The sequence below is a fragment of the Dreissena polymorpha genome, chromosome 16 (genome assembly GCF_020536995.1).
Source record: "Dreissena polymorpha isolate Duluth1 chromosome 16, UMN_Dpol_1.0, whole genome shotgun sequence".
Taxonomy (NCBI): domain Eukaryota; kingdom Metazoa; phylum Mollusca; class Bivalvia; order Myida; family Dreissenidae; genus Dreissena; species Dreissena polymorpha.
Genome location: NC_068370.1, coordinates 2666455 through 2687370, shown reverse-complemented (window position 1 = coordinate 2687370; position 20916 = coordinate 2666455). Strand labels below are relative to the sequence as shown.

Here is a 20916-nt window from a genome sequence, read left to right as displayed (position 1 = left end):
TTATGTTTACAATTCGTACACAAACTGCTATTTCAGTGTTGGAAGGGGTTCATGTATTTATTCAAGGTTTGGGGATAGTTTGTTCGTCTATCAGTTTTAGAATGATTCACGAAGGAACATACATGTACGACGTTCGTTCACCTATAGAAGGATGCTGTTAGACAAACGCAACATCATACTCGTAAAATGGTAGTAAAATGCACTGACCGCAATAACATTTGGCAGAATATGTTCGCATTTTAATAACAAGCAAATCGGTGCATCGATCTCAATCATTGCCTAAATTCTTCAACCAAATTATTATCAAAAGGTAAGAAACCACGACCATACAAAGATCTACTTACGTTCACAAGAAAGGAACTATTTAATTACTTGTCTGCGAATACATCAATATCAAGTAACCCCGTCAGTCGCAGGTGATAAGCAGATTCCTTCATTTAATTCTAAAGCCTTAATTGAGCCTCGCTCTGACAAAAAGTTGGCTAAATGAATGCGCGTCAAGTGACGTCACAGATTAGCCTAGGCAGTGCGCACTGGCTAATCTAAGACGAAACTTTCCGCCTAAACTGGATTTTTGTTTAGAAGAGACTTTCTTCAAAAGAACACAAAAGCGGAATATGTCATCTTTGATTAGCGTATGCGGCTGATTAGCCTGTGAGGCTGTGCAACACATTCAAATATAATTTTTATGTACACGCATGAAATCAGATAGAATCTTGCAGTGGATTTAATAAGTATTCTCAATATCATTTCCTTGCCGCCATAATGGTCGATTAATATTCAAATTTATATGATTTAAATTGATGTAATGATGTAAAACATGTATGAAAAATCAATTCTGTAGAAAATACCACGGATTTAAAAAACGAGGACACGGAGTCCTTCCCAATTAGTGAATTCATTGTCTACTTTTCACATTCGAGGTTACAATTGTTGTTGTTGTTTTTTGTTACTAAAAGAATACGTCCGTATAATTTATGTAAATTGTTTCGTTGGTCAAAACGGCATAGAGCTAATCGAATGACAAATATGGCTGTGCAATCAAGCAAGGAGTGAATAATTTATTAAGTTTGTCCGCGGTTTAAGCTACAGCAGGTGGCTTTTGAATGATTTTTCGTAAGATATCGAGTTCCATTTCAAAGTAAGGCATCTCCTTCGGATATAATATAATCAACTCCGAGACATAATTTTAACAAAATGGGGTGTCTCAATTACTCCTTGGTTGGAATGAAAGCGAAAACATTACAACGGAGTTAATAACTTGCAGATGACCATCTGCTGTCTGCAATTAACAGACAGTTAGTGCAAGAGTCATGTAAATAATAAATGTACTTCATTCTGTCCGTTAATAACAAATGTATTTCCATACGAAACCCATAGTAACGTGAATGCGACGTTTTATAGGTATTTATGCTTTAGCAGTACTAGTATCTCACTTCATGTTTTAATCACTTTTAACGTGAAGCAAACTTAACGTGATCGCTGTTCAATATTTATAATTATGTGTTGTAAAATTGATCTACACACTGCTTGTAATGATTGAAAAGTATTTTCTTTTTCACACACACTGGAAATTACGAATATGTACAGTGAGCACAAATGTTATTTTCCTTTCTTTACTATAAATACATTCTCCAATGTTCACAAAACACGCGCATAAGTTATGACATCGACCAGCAATCACCAACAAATCGGAACATGCGCTTAAATTTAGAAACAATTCATTTTCTGTTTATGTGTGCTTAAGAACAATAAACAAAAATACGCGAAACATCCTAAACGGTATGCATGGGTTTATGGATAATGACATCTTCAAAATGTGTTCTCAACAACGTCATAAATACGCATGGTTGGGAAAAGTGTCATTTTCGTGGATTTATAGTAAAAACGATATTTGTGAATATTCTGCTTACATTAAAATGTGTCAGAGAAAGTAACTGACACTGGTAGTCCGATATATTTGATGGAAAAATATTTATATTTTTCTTATATTTTAATTGATTGAATTAATTGTATTATCTTATATTTTCACTGAAATCAAATCTTCTGTCAACAACAAAATGCTCTTTTTCTGTCAACAACAAAATGCTCTATTATACTTAAAAGCTCATAATTAATAATTTTCATTCATCTAACCATGCATTCAAATTTTAAGAAATAAGTTATGAGAATTGTGTTAGTTTCGAATGTTGTGCAACTTGTTTCACAAGGTGTCAGTAGTGTCTTTAGAAACCAGACAGAAGACGTGAAAGATTGTGTTAAGAATAACATACATGGCCCTGATATGGATCTGGTTTTTGAAACATGCGTACAAGAAATGTTTTAAAAGGGAAACGTGTTTTGTTTCATTCGGTTGAACATTACCGGATTTCTGGTCATTTTTTATATATATTAAATGGAAGAGACATAACCGGATACTTGTTTTATATTGTTTTATTACCGGTAATCGGAAGAATCATACCTGATTGATAGTTATATGAGTGCATCACATCACCACGAAACAGACAAGTTTCGTGAACAGACCTGAAACTTGCCAATGCTTTTTAGCACTCGTTACATAAGTATGTCCGTATGCCCAATTATTACAAACAGTTTTTAACTATTTATTTTTATTTCTGTGTATGTGGCTTAGTGTTCTTTATAATAATGATCAATGTGCACTTGATTGCTTGGTTAGAAGAAAATGTAGACGTTGAACGCTTATGTCAATACAATGTAACTGCATCATGCGCTTCAACCGTATAACAAAACACGCCCATTGTGTATTATAAAAAATCGTTCATCTACAGCAACTGTCTGTGGGTATCTGTAACGTCTTTACATTAAGATCAAAATAAAATACTGGAGAACAAAGAATTCTAAATATTTGATAGTTTTCAACAAGAACAAGGTACTAGTAGTACAGCTATAGATGTTATGTTTCCAAGCAAATCTAATAGTTGCAAGTTATATGTGTGTTGTTGTTGTATCCTGATAAAAATACAATTTATCCTGCACATTCATGCTTGCATTCGAGTATGACATAACGATATGCGCATGACCATTGTCGCGTTGCATACAAAGTACATCAAAATCAGGTACGTAGTTCCCGACACGCGAAGAAGATAGCGAACTTAAATATTTAAATATAAAAATAAAGTCTGCAATAAAAGAATAACATGAATTTTAGTCAAACGCCATCTGAAATTGTGTTTTCCAGCGGCCCATCGACATGAGTAAATTAATGTTGCGCGTGGTTCCCAAGCCATCAATTAGTAAATCGTTTCGCTTGACTTACCTGGCTCACACAATCTTTTTTTCATACTCGGCATCGACTTATGTATAAACCAATAGATTACGCAAATTGATACAAACGTTAGCATGAAATCACAATTTATAAAACGGACGTTCAGAAAATCTATGCAGCGTATTTAAGTTAGCATGATGACGAAGGTAATAAGCCCAACACCAGTGGTCACATTTTGTCGTCATAAAGACTTTTTTCCGATACTTTGTCCCGGCTCCGGAGGAACTGTTCATGTCTGCACAAAGTACACCCAATGGCGGTATGATTATCGTCTGCAGCGCTAAATAAGCACAATAAACACTCGACGTACATCGATCACCGGAGCGATTTAGCACACTGATCTTGAACGGTTTGGATATTTTTAGAATATCTTGCAGTTATATTAGGCTTCTCTAGTTTAAATAATTGAAATGCAAAAACGCAAACTTGTTGCATATCATTTTAATTTGGCCTGGAAGTTTCATACTTAGATAATAATGATAGTAATTTTGTTTACTGGTGAAGATAGTCTTGGGATTTTTTTTTATTCTTTACATTTGTTTTTGTTTCAATACCTACGTTTTTTAATTATACTCATTTTAAATATTCGTGGAAACTTTTGGTCCGAAATCAACGGATTACACTATCAAACTTGTGTTATCGTTACAACTTTGTACAATAAATGTTTTCAACAAGCGACACCCTTTTTTAAACTGAACCCCTAATTCCCTCAGACCTCCTCTCGATGTATCACAGCCTGTGTTCCTCGCTTCCCATCCACCTAGCTTATGTGTAGTTCACACCCGTGTTACTTGCCCAATCTCCGCATGTATCATAGCTTGTGTTTATTGATTTCATGATAAATACCACATATAACCGGACTACTCATTTCCTGGTTCATAGCCTTTATTCATTGATACTGATACAGACCTACCAGCTACATGTAAATGACATAGACCTGCACCTTTGATGGGAATCAGTTAGGCAAGCGAAGAATTTTGGTCATATAACAAAATAAACACGCCCTTTTTACGGTGTATGATGGATTAATAAAAGCACCCTTGTAGATGCTGAGTATGGAATTTACGATTGCAATGACGTATTGTCTATAATTATTTAATAATTATATTTAATGCATGGTTCCCAAAGGAAATTAACGCAACCGTTTCAGGTTAATTGCTTGCATTTATATTTGTATCTGACTTCCACCAACAAAGGAAAAAACTTTTTGATAGTTGCCGCATTGCACGGAGGTTATTTTGAAATAAGCACATACTCATTATCATGTGTGCGTTCTTAAATAGAAAAAAATCAATGTATATATGTTTTTTTCTGGAATTGCAATTATTAGTAAATGGGCTCAATACACAAACTGAAAACACAGAAAACTGCAACCGTTCAAGGATTCGTATACATGTGGTAGAGGTAGTATCGTTTTTAATTCTTCTTAACGGCATTTGCGATTTTATCAGACAAATTGAAGTGCATACAATGATTACTTTTTAATTGACAATTCTAAGAATCCCAACTTTTAAGACGAGTCCTCATTACCGCTCTAAGAACATTTTGACAGCATTGGTTATTGGAGCCAAACCATGGACATCCAATATATGTTTAAAGTGATCGCTTTATTGGGGGGTCTTATTTCAGCATGTCACTGTAAAGACAGGTTCTGCAATGCAGGGCAATTATTGACTACTCTACAAACTGAATTATATGGATGCGATGATTTTTTTGTCTATTTCATGTTAGTATAAGATACGAACACTGTGTAACGGGAAGGTTTTTTTCGCAATTGCAACACTATTCAGAGAGAGATTTGTGCTTTGGATTGCCAGAACACACATGTCAAAGAAAGATGAAATAATTTATTAAATGTTGTTTACTGTAAACCTTTAGTGACAGGTCGATCTTTAAGAAATGTTCATGATGTGTTTAGCTAGAATAAGCAGAAATTGTAAAAGAACAAAATAGTTTTGGGGGGTTACAATTCGTCAACCTGACGAATTATTTTCATATGAAATGTTTGAAACAATTGATTGCTTATATGTTTTTAATGACGATTATATTTCTGAAAATTCAATCAATAAACATTATTTATAAAATATTCTACAACATAATCATTTTCAAACATTTTTTTTATTTAAAAACTAATGGAAAATGTTGCATAATTAAAGTAATGTTTACTGTGTTATTTTTAGTTTGCGTCTCCGACTGCAGCGAGTGACTGACATTTATGAAGTCCACATGCCATTGAGAGTCTTGAAGAATTGTTTTAGTTCGCAAAGAATTGTATACATGTATTACACATTTAATTTAAGTCCATCTATCTGCTATTCGCAAATACACCATAGGAATTTTACTGATACATGCAATGTATCTATCACCGTACATGCCTGAATTAACAATAAGTATCATAAATAGTATTCTTCATCAGACGCAAACAGTATTATGCACTAATAGCAATGAAATTTTCCATGAAAAACACGCAATCAATGTCTCATAACGGTAGTGCAAAAGAAGTCGGATCACAATGCATATGTTTTTAAACAACACATTTGTATAGGGTCATAAGAATTCCATGTTCTACTTTTTCTAAGGCTTAGTTACATGTATATTTTTTTGAGATGCTACAAATGGTCGATTGAACTGACAGCTGTTTCATGTCTACAATACATAGCTATTTCAGAGTTGGAAGGGGTCCTCGAATTTAATCAAGGTTTGGTGATATTTTGTGCAAATATCTGGTTTAGAATAGTTCTCGAGGGTTCATACGTCTTCCACAAACGTTCAGATACAAGCAAGCCGTTAGAGAGAAGTAATATCATACTCGTGAAATCGCAGTAAAATGAACTGGCCGCAAAAATATTTTTCTCGAAATATGTTTGCATTTTAATAAAGTTAATACATAAAACGGTATAAAAACCGTATAATAAATAGACCAAACATAGATGTACTCATGTACACAAGAAGCAACTATATGCGTGCGTGTTTGTGAATGTATCGATTTCAAGTCACCATCGAGTCACAGTTATGATCCATTTCACCGTAAGTCGAGGTGGTGAGCAGGGACAACACTTCCGCTTTTATGAAATTGTTCGTTTGCAGAAAGTATGTTCTGAACGCATATCAATTTAAGGCGGAACGTGTTGATCCCACGATACTTTACGCGCATGAGTTACCGGTAAGTCCCGTTTTCCCAGAGCGAGGTTCTATGTTGTTTTTTTACCATTGTTACTGACTTTGGACTTTGTCGAATGATAAAGATGGCAGGTATTAAACACCGATCATACGCCATGTAATCAAGCACACAGTGCATAATTTATGAAGTTTTAGCTATACCAGGTGGCTTTTGAATGACTTATCGTTTGTAATCGAGTTTCTTTCCAAAGTAACGTATCTTCTTCGGTTATAATGTAATCAACTCTTGGATATAATTTTAACAAAGTGGTGTGTCAGAAATACTCCTCGGATGGGACGCAAGCAAACAAATTGTTACGGGGTTACTAACTTCCATATGACCATATGTTGCCTGTAAGTTGTCGACACATTAGTGCTAGAGTCATTTAATTACCGAATATGCTTTATTTTGTTCGTTTATATCAAATACCTCCCAAACAAAAACCTATAGAACCTTACGCGGGGCATTGCATAGGTATTTATGCATTTGAAATACCTTGGTATCACTTCATGTTTTTAACTTATGTGTCAGTAAAACGAACTTATCAATATATATAAAAAAATATTATTATTTTAAGGGCTATGTTCTTAACTCTTTCATTTCGAATTCATTTCAGCAGTTATGATCCACAATCAACAATCAACCTGTTACAAAAAATTAATCAGCAACATACATCGTCATTTGGGATATAATAAGTTTATGACAATGGAATACTGGAAAAAATTGAATAATATATCAATGTCTATTTGTCATCTCGAACATAGATATACATTTATATTTTCTATCTTTTCACATAGGTACCCTCCGTTGTTGTATTGTCGTATTATCGTCGGTTGTAGTTCGCGTACGCATCAAAAAACGATAATTGTATGTTCACAATTTAAAACAGATTTCAATGAAAAAATGTGTACATAGGGCGTAAATATTTGTTACAAACAAAAAAATAAAGATATAAAATTGTCCTGTGCATTTCACCTATGCTCATTTTATTAGGGGTAGAGGTTCGATTTTTTTTTCAACAGCGTTTCGTTTCTTTCCAATCGCACACTTGCGTGACAGATACATATTAAAGTTAACAGCTTGACAAATGTTAAAACCCCAACACGAGAGGCCACATATGTCTTCATTATGACTATTTCCAGAGACACTGTCTCAACTCTGGGGGAATTGTTCACGTCAGCGCAAGGTACAATCACTGGTGGTATGATTATCGTCTGAATGACCCCATTCGATTACAATTTACACTCAACAGACATTAATCAGTCATTCATTGTGCATAGTGATGTTACAGGGTATCCTACGTATATATAAGTATTGTAAATAAAGTATAAACTTCCACACTGTTGGATTGCGTTGCGCTTGCTTTCAGTCAAAAAAAATCTTTCTTAAATTTATAATAAAACATGAGTGCAATTGTTTGACTAAAATATTTTAACTAGTATGGATTTGTGTAAATTACGCTAAGAAATTAACAATATGTAACAAAGCACGTATCATTTATCATTCCAACAATGTTTTCCGAACTCGTCTGTGAGCTTTTACATTGACATAACATGCTTCTGATAAGAAAGTGGCGGAGACGGAAGGAAGAGGAGTTCGTATTTGTATAGTCGATTTTAGTAAATCAACAATTTTGTCAAGACATGTTCAACAATAGTAACGTATGATATGCGTATTAAGTGTTTAACCATCCGGCGTATCGATTGGAAACAGTACACAGTACAATTGTATCCCTTGCCAAAGAAGGGATATACCACAAACATGTTTTAGTGCACTTATGTTGCATAAGAAACCGTATGTTTCAAAAGCATTTTATTTCCATTTTATGCTCATTCGTTGATTGTATGAGAGAATTATATTTATTTGATAAGTTACAAATGGTGGAACCCTCGAAAGCCGTTCCGAGCCGTTACTACATAGACCATTTGCGAATCGAAAGTTGGACAATGTCCATACATTCAGTCAATTGTTGAGGATGTGCGTGTCTCAATATGTTTATAACTAGTTCCCAACAGACCATTCACATTATTTTCAGCTGCAACAAACGAGAGATGCTGCTGCAAAATGCGATCATCCAATTCTAGGTGTGTGTATAATCGACTGATTAAGGGGATGTCCTTTTGGCTAGCTGCACGCGTAACTGCGTAGTCAAATATAGCCCATCCAGTGTCAACGTTCGCTCATTGGTATATTTGAAATCTCTTCCGTGGCCCATGAAAAACTGTTTGCTACTATTCTTGATTTCTTATTTATAAAGGGTTTTCCGAAATATGTACAAAACAATAAACACACGCATGTGTTTGCAAATAATACAAGTTAAATAGCACCTGAATACATTCAGTGGAATGCATGTTTGAAATATTGTTTACGTGTTAAAGTTTGTCACACTATTAATTGTTCCATCTCACACCACAAGGTCATATCAAGTATCTGGTTCAGGAATGTCGAGAATGAATGGGCATATAAAAGGATTCCACAGTCAAGATTCACGCTGAATTTACACGTGAATTAATCACGCACAAATGAACATCATCTATTGAACATTAGAACAATAATTCATTTTCAAAGGAACAATTTCGTGGTGTGGCTTTATGTTTACAAAAAATGATTTAATGGCATGGCCTTATTACAAGTTATTAATTTATTTACATAGCCGACTTCCACATGTATTGTCAAGCAGATAGGACAAAATGTCATTTAGTAGTTACATTCCTTCGGTAATTAGCTGAACTTTTTTATGTTACATACGATCGGCTTGTGTGTCATGGGTATTTAACCAGTCACTGTTTGTATAAAAGGAGTGAATACAATACCACGCACACAGCCGGACATTGTGGTCACGCAATTTGTTGTTGTCATGGGGTTAATATGCCGCCGCATATATCATGTAGTTCAGAATATTGTACGGACATTGAAAAACGCTGTGTTAGAATTAAATCAACAGAAATAAATGAAAACAGAAATGGACTTAAGGTACGTTTATCGAGTTTCAATGACTACGTGACAAAGAGTTGCCCCAGATTAGCTTGTACAATCCGCACTTGCTAAACAAGGACGAGATTTTTCGTAAAGAAGAGACTTAACCCTTTGCATGCTGGGAAATTTGTCGTCTGCTGAAATGTCGTCTGCTGAATCTCTAAAATTAGCATTTTCTTCGATTTTTTTCAAAGAATATTATCAGAATAGCAAACAGTTTGGATCCTGATGAGACGCCACGTTTTCATCTGGATCCAAACTGTTTGCAAAGGCCTTCAAAATTCGGTTCCCGCACTGAAAGGGTAAATCTAAACAAAATATTCCAAGCTGGAAAGTGTCATCTCTGATTAGCCTGTGCGGACTCAGTCAAATCTCAGATGGCACTTAACGCTGATGCATTAAGCACCGTTTTTCTAGAACGAAGCTTTATTTATTGAAGTTAACATCATGACGTAGGTAAAAAGCCCAACATCAGTGGTCACATTTTGTCTTCATTAGGACTTTTTCCGATACTTTGTCCCGGCTCTGGGAGAACTGTTCACGTCTGCGCAAAGTACAATAAATGTTGGTATGATTATCGTCTGCAGCGCTAAATGAGCACATTGGATTACAATTTAGACTCAACATACATCATTCACCGGAGCAATGTAGCAAAGTGATCTTGAACGGTTTGGATAGTCTCAGAATATCTTGCAATTACATCAGGATTCTCTTGTTTCAGTGATTGCAAAATTGAAAAGCGACCTTGCTCGTTAACACATCCTTGTTGCATGTCTTGATAATCTGGAAGTTTAATAATCTTATACTAATGGTCGTGATTTTGTTTATTGGTCAAGTCAGTCTTTGGACTTTCATCGTTTCAATTACATTTTTTCGGTCGTATATAAACGTCAATTAATGTATTCATTTATAGATTTTTTGAGACAATGGAAACTTTTGTCCGAAATCAAGTGATTGAAGTTCTCAAATATCAAACTTAGGTTTTTGTATGTGTTAGTTTTCCCTCCTTCACTGTTATCCTAGGCTCTTTCCCCCCTCCCTCCGATTGAGTCATACACGCTACATGTAAATTACTAAGAACTGCAACTTGAAAAGGAGTCAATTCAGTTTTGAGAACGAAGACGTAAGTCATATAAAAATTAAACACGGCCTCTTCAGTGCTCTATTATTTTACGGTGCATGATAGATTAATAAAAGCATCCATGTTGATGGTGAATATTTAATTACAAAGACTATTTGTCTTAATTGATTACATAGTCACATACAATGCTTGGATTCCAATGAAAATTAATGGAGCCGTCGAAAGTTAATTGCTTGCAATTGAATTGTTATCTGAATTCCATAAAAACGAAGAAACAATTAAGAAAGATTTGGAAAAACATCGTCAATCGTTAAATTGCACTGTCAGCTGCTGGTTGCTCTGCCTTATTGCACTGATTTTATTGTGAAATGTTCACGTCCTTTTTAACTTTTTAAATAAAATATGTTTTTGTTTGCGTTTTAACATTAACTATTATGTTTGCTTTTCTGAACTTGCAAATAATAATTATTCATCCAAATAGACACACTGATGACTGGTGACTGCATGAGAAATCCGTATATATGACAAATAGACCGTATCGTGTTTAATTCTACTTCAAAACAATGTTGATTTTGACAGGATAAATAGCTTCTTAATTGACAATTCTAAGAATAGCAGCTTTCAAGACAAGTTCTCATTTATACCGCCTCATATACCTCTCAAGTATTCGTTGTAGCAACTTTTTTTTACAGCATTGTATATTGGGGCCATGCCATGGACATCCGATATATGTTTAAACTGAACGATTTATTGAGGAGTTGTACTTTAGCATATCACTCCAAAGACAGGTTCAGAAATGGAGGGTAGTTATTGACTGCTCTGGAAAGTGAATGATATGGCTTCGATAAAAAATTCTCTGCTTTGAGTTTGTATTTAAGATACGAAAATTGAATATCGGGGAGTTATTTTACGCTGTTTGTAAGAGTCAGAAGAAGGAGAATTGTTCTTCGGCTTGCCGGGGCTAACACTTTTAAGAAAGAGAAACTATTAAATGAATTTGTTTTACTCTTTATATTTTATAAACGTTCGAGCTTAATGAAATGTTCGTGATGCGATTTAAGCTAAGGATTATGACTTTTTTTTAATACCAAATTTGATGCATACAATGAACAATAATTTCAACACATAAAATGTATAATTTTAAACTTTAGTTCAAATATCGGACGTTAATTTATTTGTGACAATAGTATTTCTGAATATGCAATGTAAAGAAATTTATGCGACGTCTACAAAAATTACATTTTCAATTTGAAAACTCCATGGAATATGCTGCATACATATATATTCAATGTATAGTTATTATCCCTGCGTTTTGTTTAGTTTGTGTGCTCGATTTTCACGAGTGGTTGACATTTATCAAGTCTACATGCCCAATGGCGAGTCGTGAAGAAGGGTTTTAGAATTGGGTTTTTACACATTTAATTCAAGTATGTCTGTCTTTTATTCGCAAGTATTCTATTACAAATTCACCAACACATGCAATGTATCTATCATCATACATTCTAGAATTAATAATACATGTTTAAAATTGTATTCTTCGTCATACACAAACAGTTCTTTTATAATAACAATCAATATTTTTCTACGAATAACACGCAATTCATGTCTTAAAACGTTGTTGTTACAGAAGCAGGCTGGAGCACACCACACATATTTTAACAACACATATGTGTCTCATTATAAGATTTCAATGTTTAAATCATTCCAAGACTAAGTCGCGTGTATATTCGTTTGAGATGTTACAAATGGTCGATTGTATTGACAGCTGTTACATGTTACAATACGTACACTAACTGCTATTTCAGAGCTGGAAGGGGTCCATGTATTTAATGCAGGTTTGGGGGTAATGTGTGCGTATATCTGTTAAAGAATTGTCCTCGAAGGACCATAGGCCGTTCGTTTATCCACAGACAGAAGCTGTTACAGAGAAGGAGCAACATACTCCTGACCTTGCAGTAAAATGCACATGCTTCATTACTATTTTTGCAGAATATATTTGCATTTTAATAAAATGAAGATACGAGTATTGTTCTTAGTCATGGCTTGAATTCGTCAAACACATGATAACATCAAACGGTATGAAACGACGACCATATATAGATACCCACGTACTCAACAATATAACTATATGTGTATAACTGTTACGACATAAATATTAAACCAATTATAACTCTCTGATTATACTCCTTTAATTGACGTTTCGGCATAATGCCTTTATCAAAACATTGGAAATTATATGTTAACTACATTTTTACTTAAGAAGAAAGAAACAAATAAAACAGCCAACAAGAGAGTACCACTAGCTATAACTTATTCTAACAACCTTCCAAATATCCACTCAATAATTCGAAAACATACAGACAAACTATATAAATCAGACAGAATGAAAAATATATTCCCAGACGTACCAATAGTTGCATACAGACGAGATAGGAATATCGGTGACATTTTAGTTCATGGAAAAACAAACAAAGAAATAAACAAACGTTTTCAACTAATACCACAATCGTGTAAGACTAATTGTATAGTCTGTAAAATGTTGAAAAGAGGTTTTCATAACAACCCAAAAAGTGACATTCCAAACGAAGCAATAAAACAGAACTGTAACATTTATAACTTGGTGTACGGTATATTTTGTATTGAATGCCAAAAGATGGTATACGTCGGAGAGACAAGCAGATCATGGATCATGGAACGTGCCAAAGAACACGAGGCTGACGTGCGGCTACGAAGAGAAACCAATCTCAGAACATTTCAATGGTGCTGGCCACAGAGTGCAGGATATGGGTGTATCAGTGTTATCACAAATAAGAGACAGTTCCCATTATTACAGACTTATTAAAGAATTGGAATTCATAAAGAAGTTTCAAACACAATCACCAAATGGACTAAATACAAAAAATCAACTTGATGTCCTGCTACGGGAAACTATCTTGTAAAAAATATATGTGAAAAACATTTTATATTAATCATCAACATAAATGAATGTAAAAATAATAGTACTTTATGCAATTTATCTTGTCCATAATATGTATATGATATATAGAATAGCAAGTATATATGATTATTTAATCAAATATCATTAGAATATTATACATAGATATGGATTGAAATAATTAGAGTCATTAAATAAGTTTACCCTATTTAATTTATGATAATAAGTTTAGGTAGATTATAATTACATATGATGATGATTGTTTTATTGTAAAATATCAATTTATTAAATATATAAAGCACACATTTAACATACGATTAAGATACAATATGTAAGTGTTTAACGTCATTTCATTTTTGGCGAATTTTTACATTTTTTGGCGCCATTTTATATAACGCCATTTATGACGTCATCATGTACAACGTCATTTGACGTTTAAAAAAATTTTTCTTTGTTATTTAAATTGTGCAGTCAAAAGACGTAAAAATGTAGTTAACATATAATTTCCAATGTTTTGATAAAGGCATTATGCCGAAACGTCAATTAAAGGAGTATAATCAGAGAGTTATAATTTGTTAATATCCCTTCGGATAATTCAACTGAGCTTAAACCAATTAGTCAAAATATTTGTGATACAACCTTATCAACGAGACATGAGTGCTTCAGATAGAACAAAGCTCTTCATTTCATGCTTGATGGTTAATGCGTTGACAATAAAAATGAATAAAAGCAATCACCTGATCAGTTCTCTCTAGTTCGAGTCAAATGATAAGGGTTGCTTCTTTCACTCTGACTGTGCAACTCATAAAAATATTGTTTCTCTGTTCTCAGATACAATCTTACTGAATCGAACAAGTATCTTCTGTATCAGTTCACCATAAAAGACCACGTGACGATGGTCAATTAAAATATTATTTTATAGGTTTAAAATCGTCATTTTTATTTCATTCCACATTTTTAATGTTTATCATATGTAAACGATCAAGTATGTAGGTAATAACATGAATTTACACACACAAAAAAAACGGACACAGAATCCTTAAAAAATTTAATAGAAATAAAATTTGTGTTAAACGCGTTGTTTTTGTTTTTGTTTGTTAGATACACAATAACGTCAGTATACTTGATAGTAATAGTTTCTGGCGTTTGACATAAATACATAATTGAATGCCAAATATGGCCGGTAAAATACCAAGCACCCGCCGTGCAATCAAGCAAGCAGTGCATAATTTATGAAGTTTGTCCGCGGTTTTAGCTACAGCAGGTGGCTTTTTAGTGACTTATCGTTACCTATCGAGTTTCTTTCCAAAGAAAGGTATCGTTTTTGATTACAATGTAATCAACTCTGGGGTGTAATTTTAACAAAATGGGGTGTCAGACATACATCTAATTTGAGATAAAGAAAAGCATTTTAACGGAGTTACCAGTAATGACTTGCAGGTGATCATCTTTTGCAAGGAAGTGGCCGACAGTTTAGTGCTAGAGTCATGTAAATAGTGAATGCGCTTTATTGTGTTTATTTATAACAAGTACATGCTCGACGTGAAACAATGTGTAGATCTTTACAATTAAATGCACACGGTTGTATCACTTCATGGTTTTATAATTACTTTTTTTCAGTACAACGAACTGACCTTGATCGTTGTTCAATACGTACAAATATATGTTATTAAATGTGCTGCATTCTGAACTCTTTAATATAGACTGCATTCCTGCAAGTATTGTCATTTTATTTACAAACTGCTTGTTTTGTTCTAAGGCAATTTCTTTGGTTTCATACATAGTGTAAATAACAAATACTTTCTGCTAGAGCTAAGGGACTTATACTGCATTCTCACTATAAATTCATTTTTCAATTTTAACATAACAAATCAAAATCTATGACTTCAATCGACCATGCATTTCATATTAGTAAAATAAATATGAACATCATCATAGAAACAGTACATAGGAACAAAACTATGTGGGAAACATTGTTTAATGTTACCAACGTTACCAACATTATGTATTTATATTATTACCAGAATGCGAATATAGAGGCTTATCAGGAGAAATATTGTAAAACAACGATGGGACGCAGAATCAAGGTGAATTGGTCTTGTCGACCATTAGGTATAACCTTTACATACGTGGGCAGTTTAGTATACATGGGGTATAGTTACTATTCGCTTCCCGCTGTTATGAAATACTGGTTTTTTCCTCACAAACTATAGACGATACAGTATTACGTCTATAAGGAGCATGTTATTCATTTCACACGTGGTAGAATGATCGATATTCGCTGGTATTGTGTGTTTTGTCTAATTTGTAAGGTATGTGAACATTATTGAACGCACGTGGACATTTTTACGTTCGCAATCGAATGTGACCCCCTTTAAGCAAACGCATGTGTACACTGTCGTATTGTCGTATGAGTCGCGTTCTGAGAAAACTGGGTATAATTTTTGTGCGTAAAGTGTCATCCCAGATTAGCCTGTGCAATCCGCACATGCTAATCAGGGGCGACACCTTCCGCTTTTTGACATTTTTCGTTTAAATCAAGTCCCTTCTTAGCATAAATCAAATTTAGGCGGAAAGTGTCGTCCCTGATTAGCCTGTGCGGACTGCACGGGCTAATTTGGGACGACACTTTACGCATATGCATTATGCCCAGTTTTCTCAGGACACGATTCGTGTAATCGTCATCGTTCTGTCGTGTTGTCGCGTCATCGTCATCGTATTGTCGAGAATCGACTTTAGAATCATACAAGTAGAGAAAATGACCCGAACGGTATTCTGCAGTTTTGATTTTCATGGACCAGACAACAAAATTCATTTTATTTATTTGTATTTCATACCGTTACTTCTTATCTTCTGTGTAACGAGCTCGTCAACGTATGTAACATACATGTAAAGCCAATTGTAAATAAGCCGATTGTCCAGATTTGTCGAACGTCAAATAGTACTAGCCGGACCATGTGTGGAAATACAATAACAAGTGGCTGAAGTGGAATCATGAGTGAATGCCCTACTAGTAAAACCTCAACTTACCGCGAGTCATACTTTCGGTAGAGCTTTGAACATATGAGTCTCGTTCTGAGAAAACTGGGCATAATGCATGTGCATTTTGCACAGGCTAATCAGGGACGACACTTTCCGCTTTTATGACATTGTTCGTTTTAAGTTTTCTCAGAACACGACTCATATATGGAACACATGGGAAGCCTAACAATAGGGTCTTGAAAACTGCATTTGACTTACACATTATAGACTAAAACCTGAAATAAGCAATACCCAGGACAGTTTTAAATATACATGTAAATTCGTGCGCATGCGTAATCGTGGAATCAGAGTTATCTCCCTTGCACACTAACCTGAAACTCGGGGTGTATCTCTGAAATCTCGTCTTCCGGTAGATCCGCCTTGGCGCCCATGGTTACTGAATCTTCAGCACGCACCGGAAGTCAGTTGCGTATGCGCAGTTATTAGTAATTCAGGTTCCGCTTATGTACATATTCCAAAACCACATAGTAATCCAGTTGAAAGGGGTTGATCCTTCGTTATTGCTATGGACTTTTAAAACACAGGTAACACTTTTGAAAGTAAATTAAATGATATAAGCTTTTTTAACCTACGGTTATCACACAACCTTTATCACAGATTAAGTATTCCGGAAAAAATACTTTAGCCCTAAATTAATCCAAAAAGCACTTTTGATGTTGGTTTTCTTATATTTTTGTCTTTATATGCAGAGAGAACAAACAGAGGCACATTTAATTATAAATGCTAATTCTATTTATAGATTGATTTTCACTGGTGAAAACATTGCCCCACCCATTTAAAATCCACTTCTTTTCAGCAAGCTACTAAAGTACCAGTAATCACTTACATTTCGCGATATCCAGAAAGTATGAGCTCCAAGAAGATAAACGACTTTGTGATTAAGTTATTTGGCTAGTCTCTAATTATCTGTCATCAACCATTAATATTTAATGCGCATTAGTGTTTGTCTTACATTAATATTTATTGCTTGCGTTCTTTATTTGGCCAACTCAACTTAAAGCTCACGTCTGATGTTTGTTTTCACAACGTTTCGAGTATTTTATTCTTGATTTCCCACTTTTGCCTGATGTAGAGTGCGTTGCGTTGTTATAATTTTTTTTTAATATTTAGTGCTGACTTTTTTGTATATCTAAAAGGGTTAGTAAATTGTGTTGCGATTGTAGAATTCTGTACACTAATCTGGATTTGTTGACAGAAGTGCTCTTTCGTTTACATAAACAAATTAAACTCCTTTCCCGGTTGTTGTGGTGGCTCCCTGAAACTGTGAAGGAAAGTCCCGTCACGCAACGACTCGTGAAACACATGACTATAATCGGCGCTTTTAATAAATATTCATCCGTAGTATTAATAATGATATATTTACGTTTTTGATTTCATGATCGTTTGGTTTAATGGTAACATCGTTGATTCAATTACATACTTACGTCGTATCAAATGACACTGATCTTATTATCCAAAATCAAATCGCGATCAAAGCATTGTATGTATGGAGAGTAATATCCCAGCAATGAAGGCGCTTTGCCAGAAAATTGTTCATTATGCAACTGCATTTATTTACCGACTATGCGCATTTAAACAATGACGGAATATTCATTTTCAAATTAATTAACACTTGATAATGTTTGTAACATCCATTCTTTCAAATATCGTGATTAAGGTGCTTATAACAAACGCCTAATTAAGATATCGGAGTTCATGCATTTAAAAACAAAACTCCGATAGTAATCGGTATGTTTCGAAAAATCTCGGGCTGTTCTGTTTTAAAAATTTCCGATCGATGTCGAACGGCGCTTACAACAAATGCCGACTATGTCGAAACTTATCAAATTTCAATCGGTTTATTTTTATTTCAAAGTTGTTGAACCTTAACCGACAATCTGTTTTGGATTGTTCGTTATTTGTTTTGTTTGTTCCTCCTAGCTTTATCAAGATCATGAATGATTTTTTTTGTTTCAAAATCTTTTACGACGTTGAATTGAATAAAATGCACAGTCATTGCAGTTTAAATAATTTCCCCACACTGTATCACTTATATATACGCGATAACAAACGCGTTGAGTCAATAAGGTAAATCCTGTCACCTAATATCGGGCATGAATGATATTCAATATTTTTTACATGTTGAATATTCATAGTTACGTGCCAAATGTACTTTCATAGTTTATCCTTAACAAATCTATATCGTTATCTTTTTAACTAAAAATGTAGATAGTACATTATGCAACCTCCCATTACAAAATGAAGCGATGTAAATATAACTGATGTAATACATCAGATTAAATCAGACTACATGTATATCGCATTTTAAAAACAAATAGCGTATGTCACATCATACAACTTATCCGAACACCAAATGTGACAAACAATTGATATGAACTCTGAAAGTTGCACTAACATATCAAGTTTTCGAATACGATCGACCGTTACATATTTCCCAACTGTTGCAGTCGTCACAGAAACAGCTGTCACCAATCCACATATAGTACCGTGTAACCGAAGGCATTATGTTATTGATGAAGTAAGTCACACAACTTCTGATAGTGGTGTTTAACCGAAATGAATTTTAAAATTAATGGGTGCGTATATTTTAAAGACGCATATGGACGGTTAATAAGGTTTTATACGTTGATGAATACAAATTAGAATGAAGATATAAAAAAAAAGTAGAACCAGAACATCATGTGGATGTGTCGTATGAACACAACGGCACATACTATTGGGAATTTCCCAAAAAGTAAAGTTGTGTTTGTAAATGCGTTTTCGACGTTTGGAGCACACATTAGCTGTCCTTGTATAAACACTAATTTGGTTGATTAACTGGCACCACTATTTTAACTGTTATTCTAGTGTCTAATTCACTAACTTTTTATATGTTTTTAAGTTATTAATTCTTTTGTAAGACGATATATACTCGCTTCAAAGCTTGTAATAATTTAGGGGAAACTAAAGCGGATATGTCCATTGAAGGTATGGTTGGTGAAAAACGCGTGTACTTAAAACACATAATACAATTTATGGCTGTGGTGTTTTATCATTAAAAAAACCTATTCGGTCGTTTAAAAATAAAAGTATACTTATGTATTACTTGCACACATACTGTCCATTCCTATATCCTATGTGTTTGGAATAAATTTTACAGCATTAAACACAAAAAATCGCATTGAAATTCAAGACAAATGCAAAATAAATGAACCGCGTTCTGGGAAAACCGGCCTTAATGCACAGGCGAATCTTTTCCCCCTTTACTGGATTTTCGCTAAGTTGAACGAAAATTTCCGTAAAAACGGAAAGTGTCGTCCCTGATTAGATTTTGCAGACTGCACAGGCTAATATGGGACGACACTTTACGCACATGCATTAAACCCCGTTTTACCAGAGCGAAGATCATGTATACATACTTATCGACCCAATGCTCGTGAAGAAATTATCCAGTTTAACATTGTTTGGAACAAGATTGACTATTAACCCATTTATGCTTAGCGTCTAGAAAAAAAGCCTTGGCAAACAGCGTAGACCCAGATGAAACGCCGCATGAAGCGGCGTCTCATCAGGGTCTGCGCTCTTTGCTTAAAGGAATTTTTGTAAGAAATATTCTAAATATAGAAATAAATATAAATGACATCCCTAATTTTGGAAATAAATTGGTCCAATACAGAAGGTTGGGAGAGTCCACTAGGCATAATTGGGTTAATATATATTGAAATACCTTCACATAAAGAGGACAGTAAGGCACTGAGCGCGTGCTCTAGTTGTTATGTATGTCAAACCACAAAAAGATATGAATGAGATAAAAATAAACTATTCAATCACGATCTATATATGGATAACATTGTGTGTTTAATGATTATATGAGCCTTGTTCTGACAAAACTGGGCTAAATGCATGTACGTATAGTGTCGTCCCAGATTTGACTGTACAGTCCGCACAGGCTAATCAGGGACGACACTTTCCGCCTTAAATTGATTTTCGGTAAGGATTGACTTCCTTGAAACCAAAAATACCATAAAAGCGGAAAGTGTCGTCCCTGATTAGCCTGTGCTGACTGCACAGGCTAATCTGGGACGACACTTTACGCACATGCATTATGCCCAGTTTTCTCAGAACACGACACATATTGATAATGTGCAGGCGTGTTATTTATCTGTAATATACTATATTGAATTGTTAAGAAGTATTTTAAATGTTTTACCTATTTTCCGACTCGCGTTCACAGACACATCAATTTGTGTTTAATTTAGAACAGAAAACCTCACATGTCACAGCATGAGTTAGAATATCAGTATACGAGGATTGTATTTTAAGTGACATTTGTGTAAGCTCTGTTTAGTATTGCGTGTATTTCAACACTCAAGAAAATGACACTATACATCATTGACACACCATGTTATTTAATAGTTTATTCAACGTTATCCGCATTCCACTTCCAGGTTATGCAC

General features: G+C 34.4%; 1 protein-coding gene across 2 annotated transcripts in view; it reads right to left on the bottom strand.

Moving 5' to 3' along the window:
* LOC127861976 (tetraspanin-18-like) overlaps positions 1-20844 on the bottom strand; it is an 87605-nt gene extending 66761 nt beyond the window's left edge. Inside the window, exons 1-2 of one of the 2 annotated variants that reach the window (XM_052400795.1) lie at positions 20670-20844; positions 16792-17741 (exon numbers count right to left, since the gene is read on the bottom strand). In XM_052400795.1, coding sequence (XP_052256755.1) covers positions 16792-16851 — 60 coding nt within the window. In that variant the 5' untranslated portion in view covers positions 16852-17741; positions 20670-20844. Of the gene's footprint in view, positions 1-16791; positions 17742-17904; positions 18347-20669 lie in introns of those variants that run through there. The other variant, XM_052400796.1, reaches the window with a different exon arrangement.
* Positions 20845-20916: the final 72 nt, after the last annotated feature.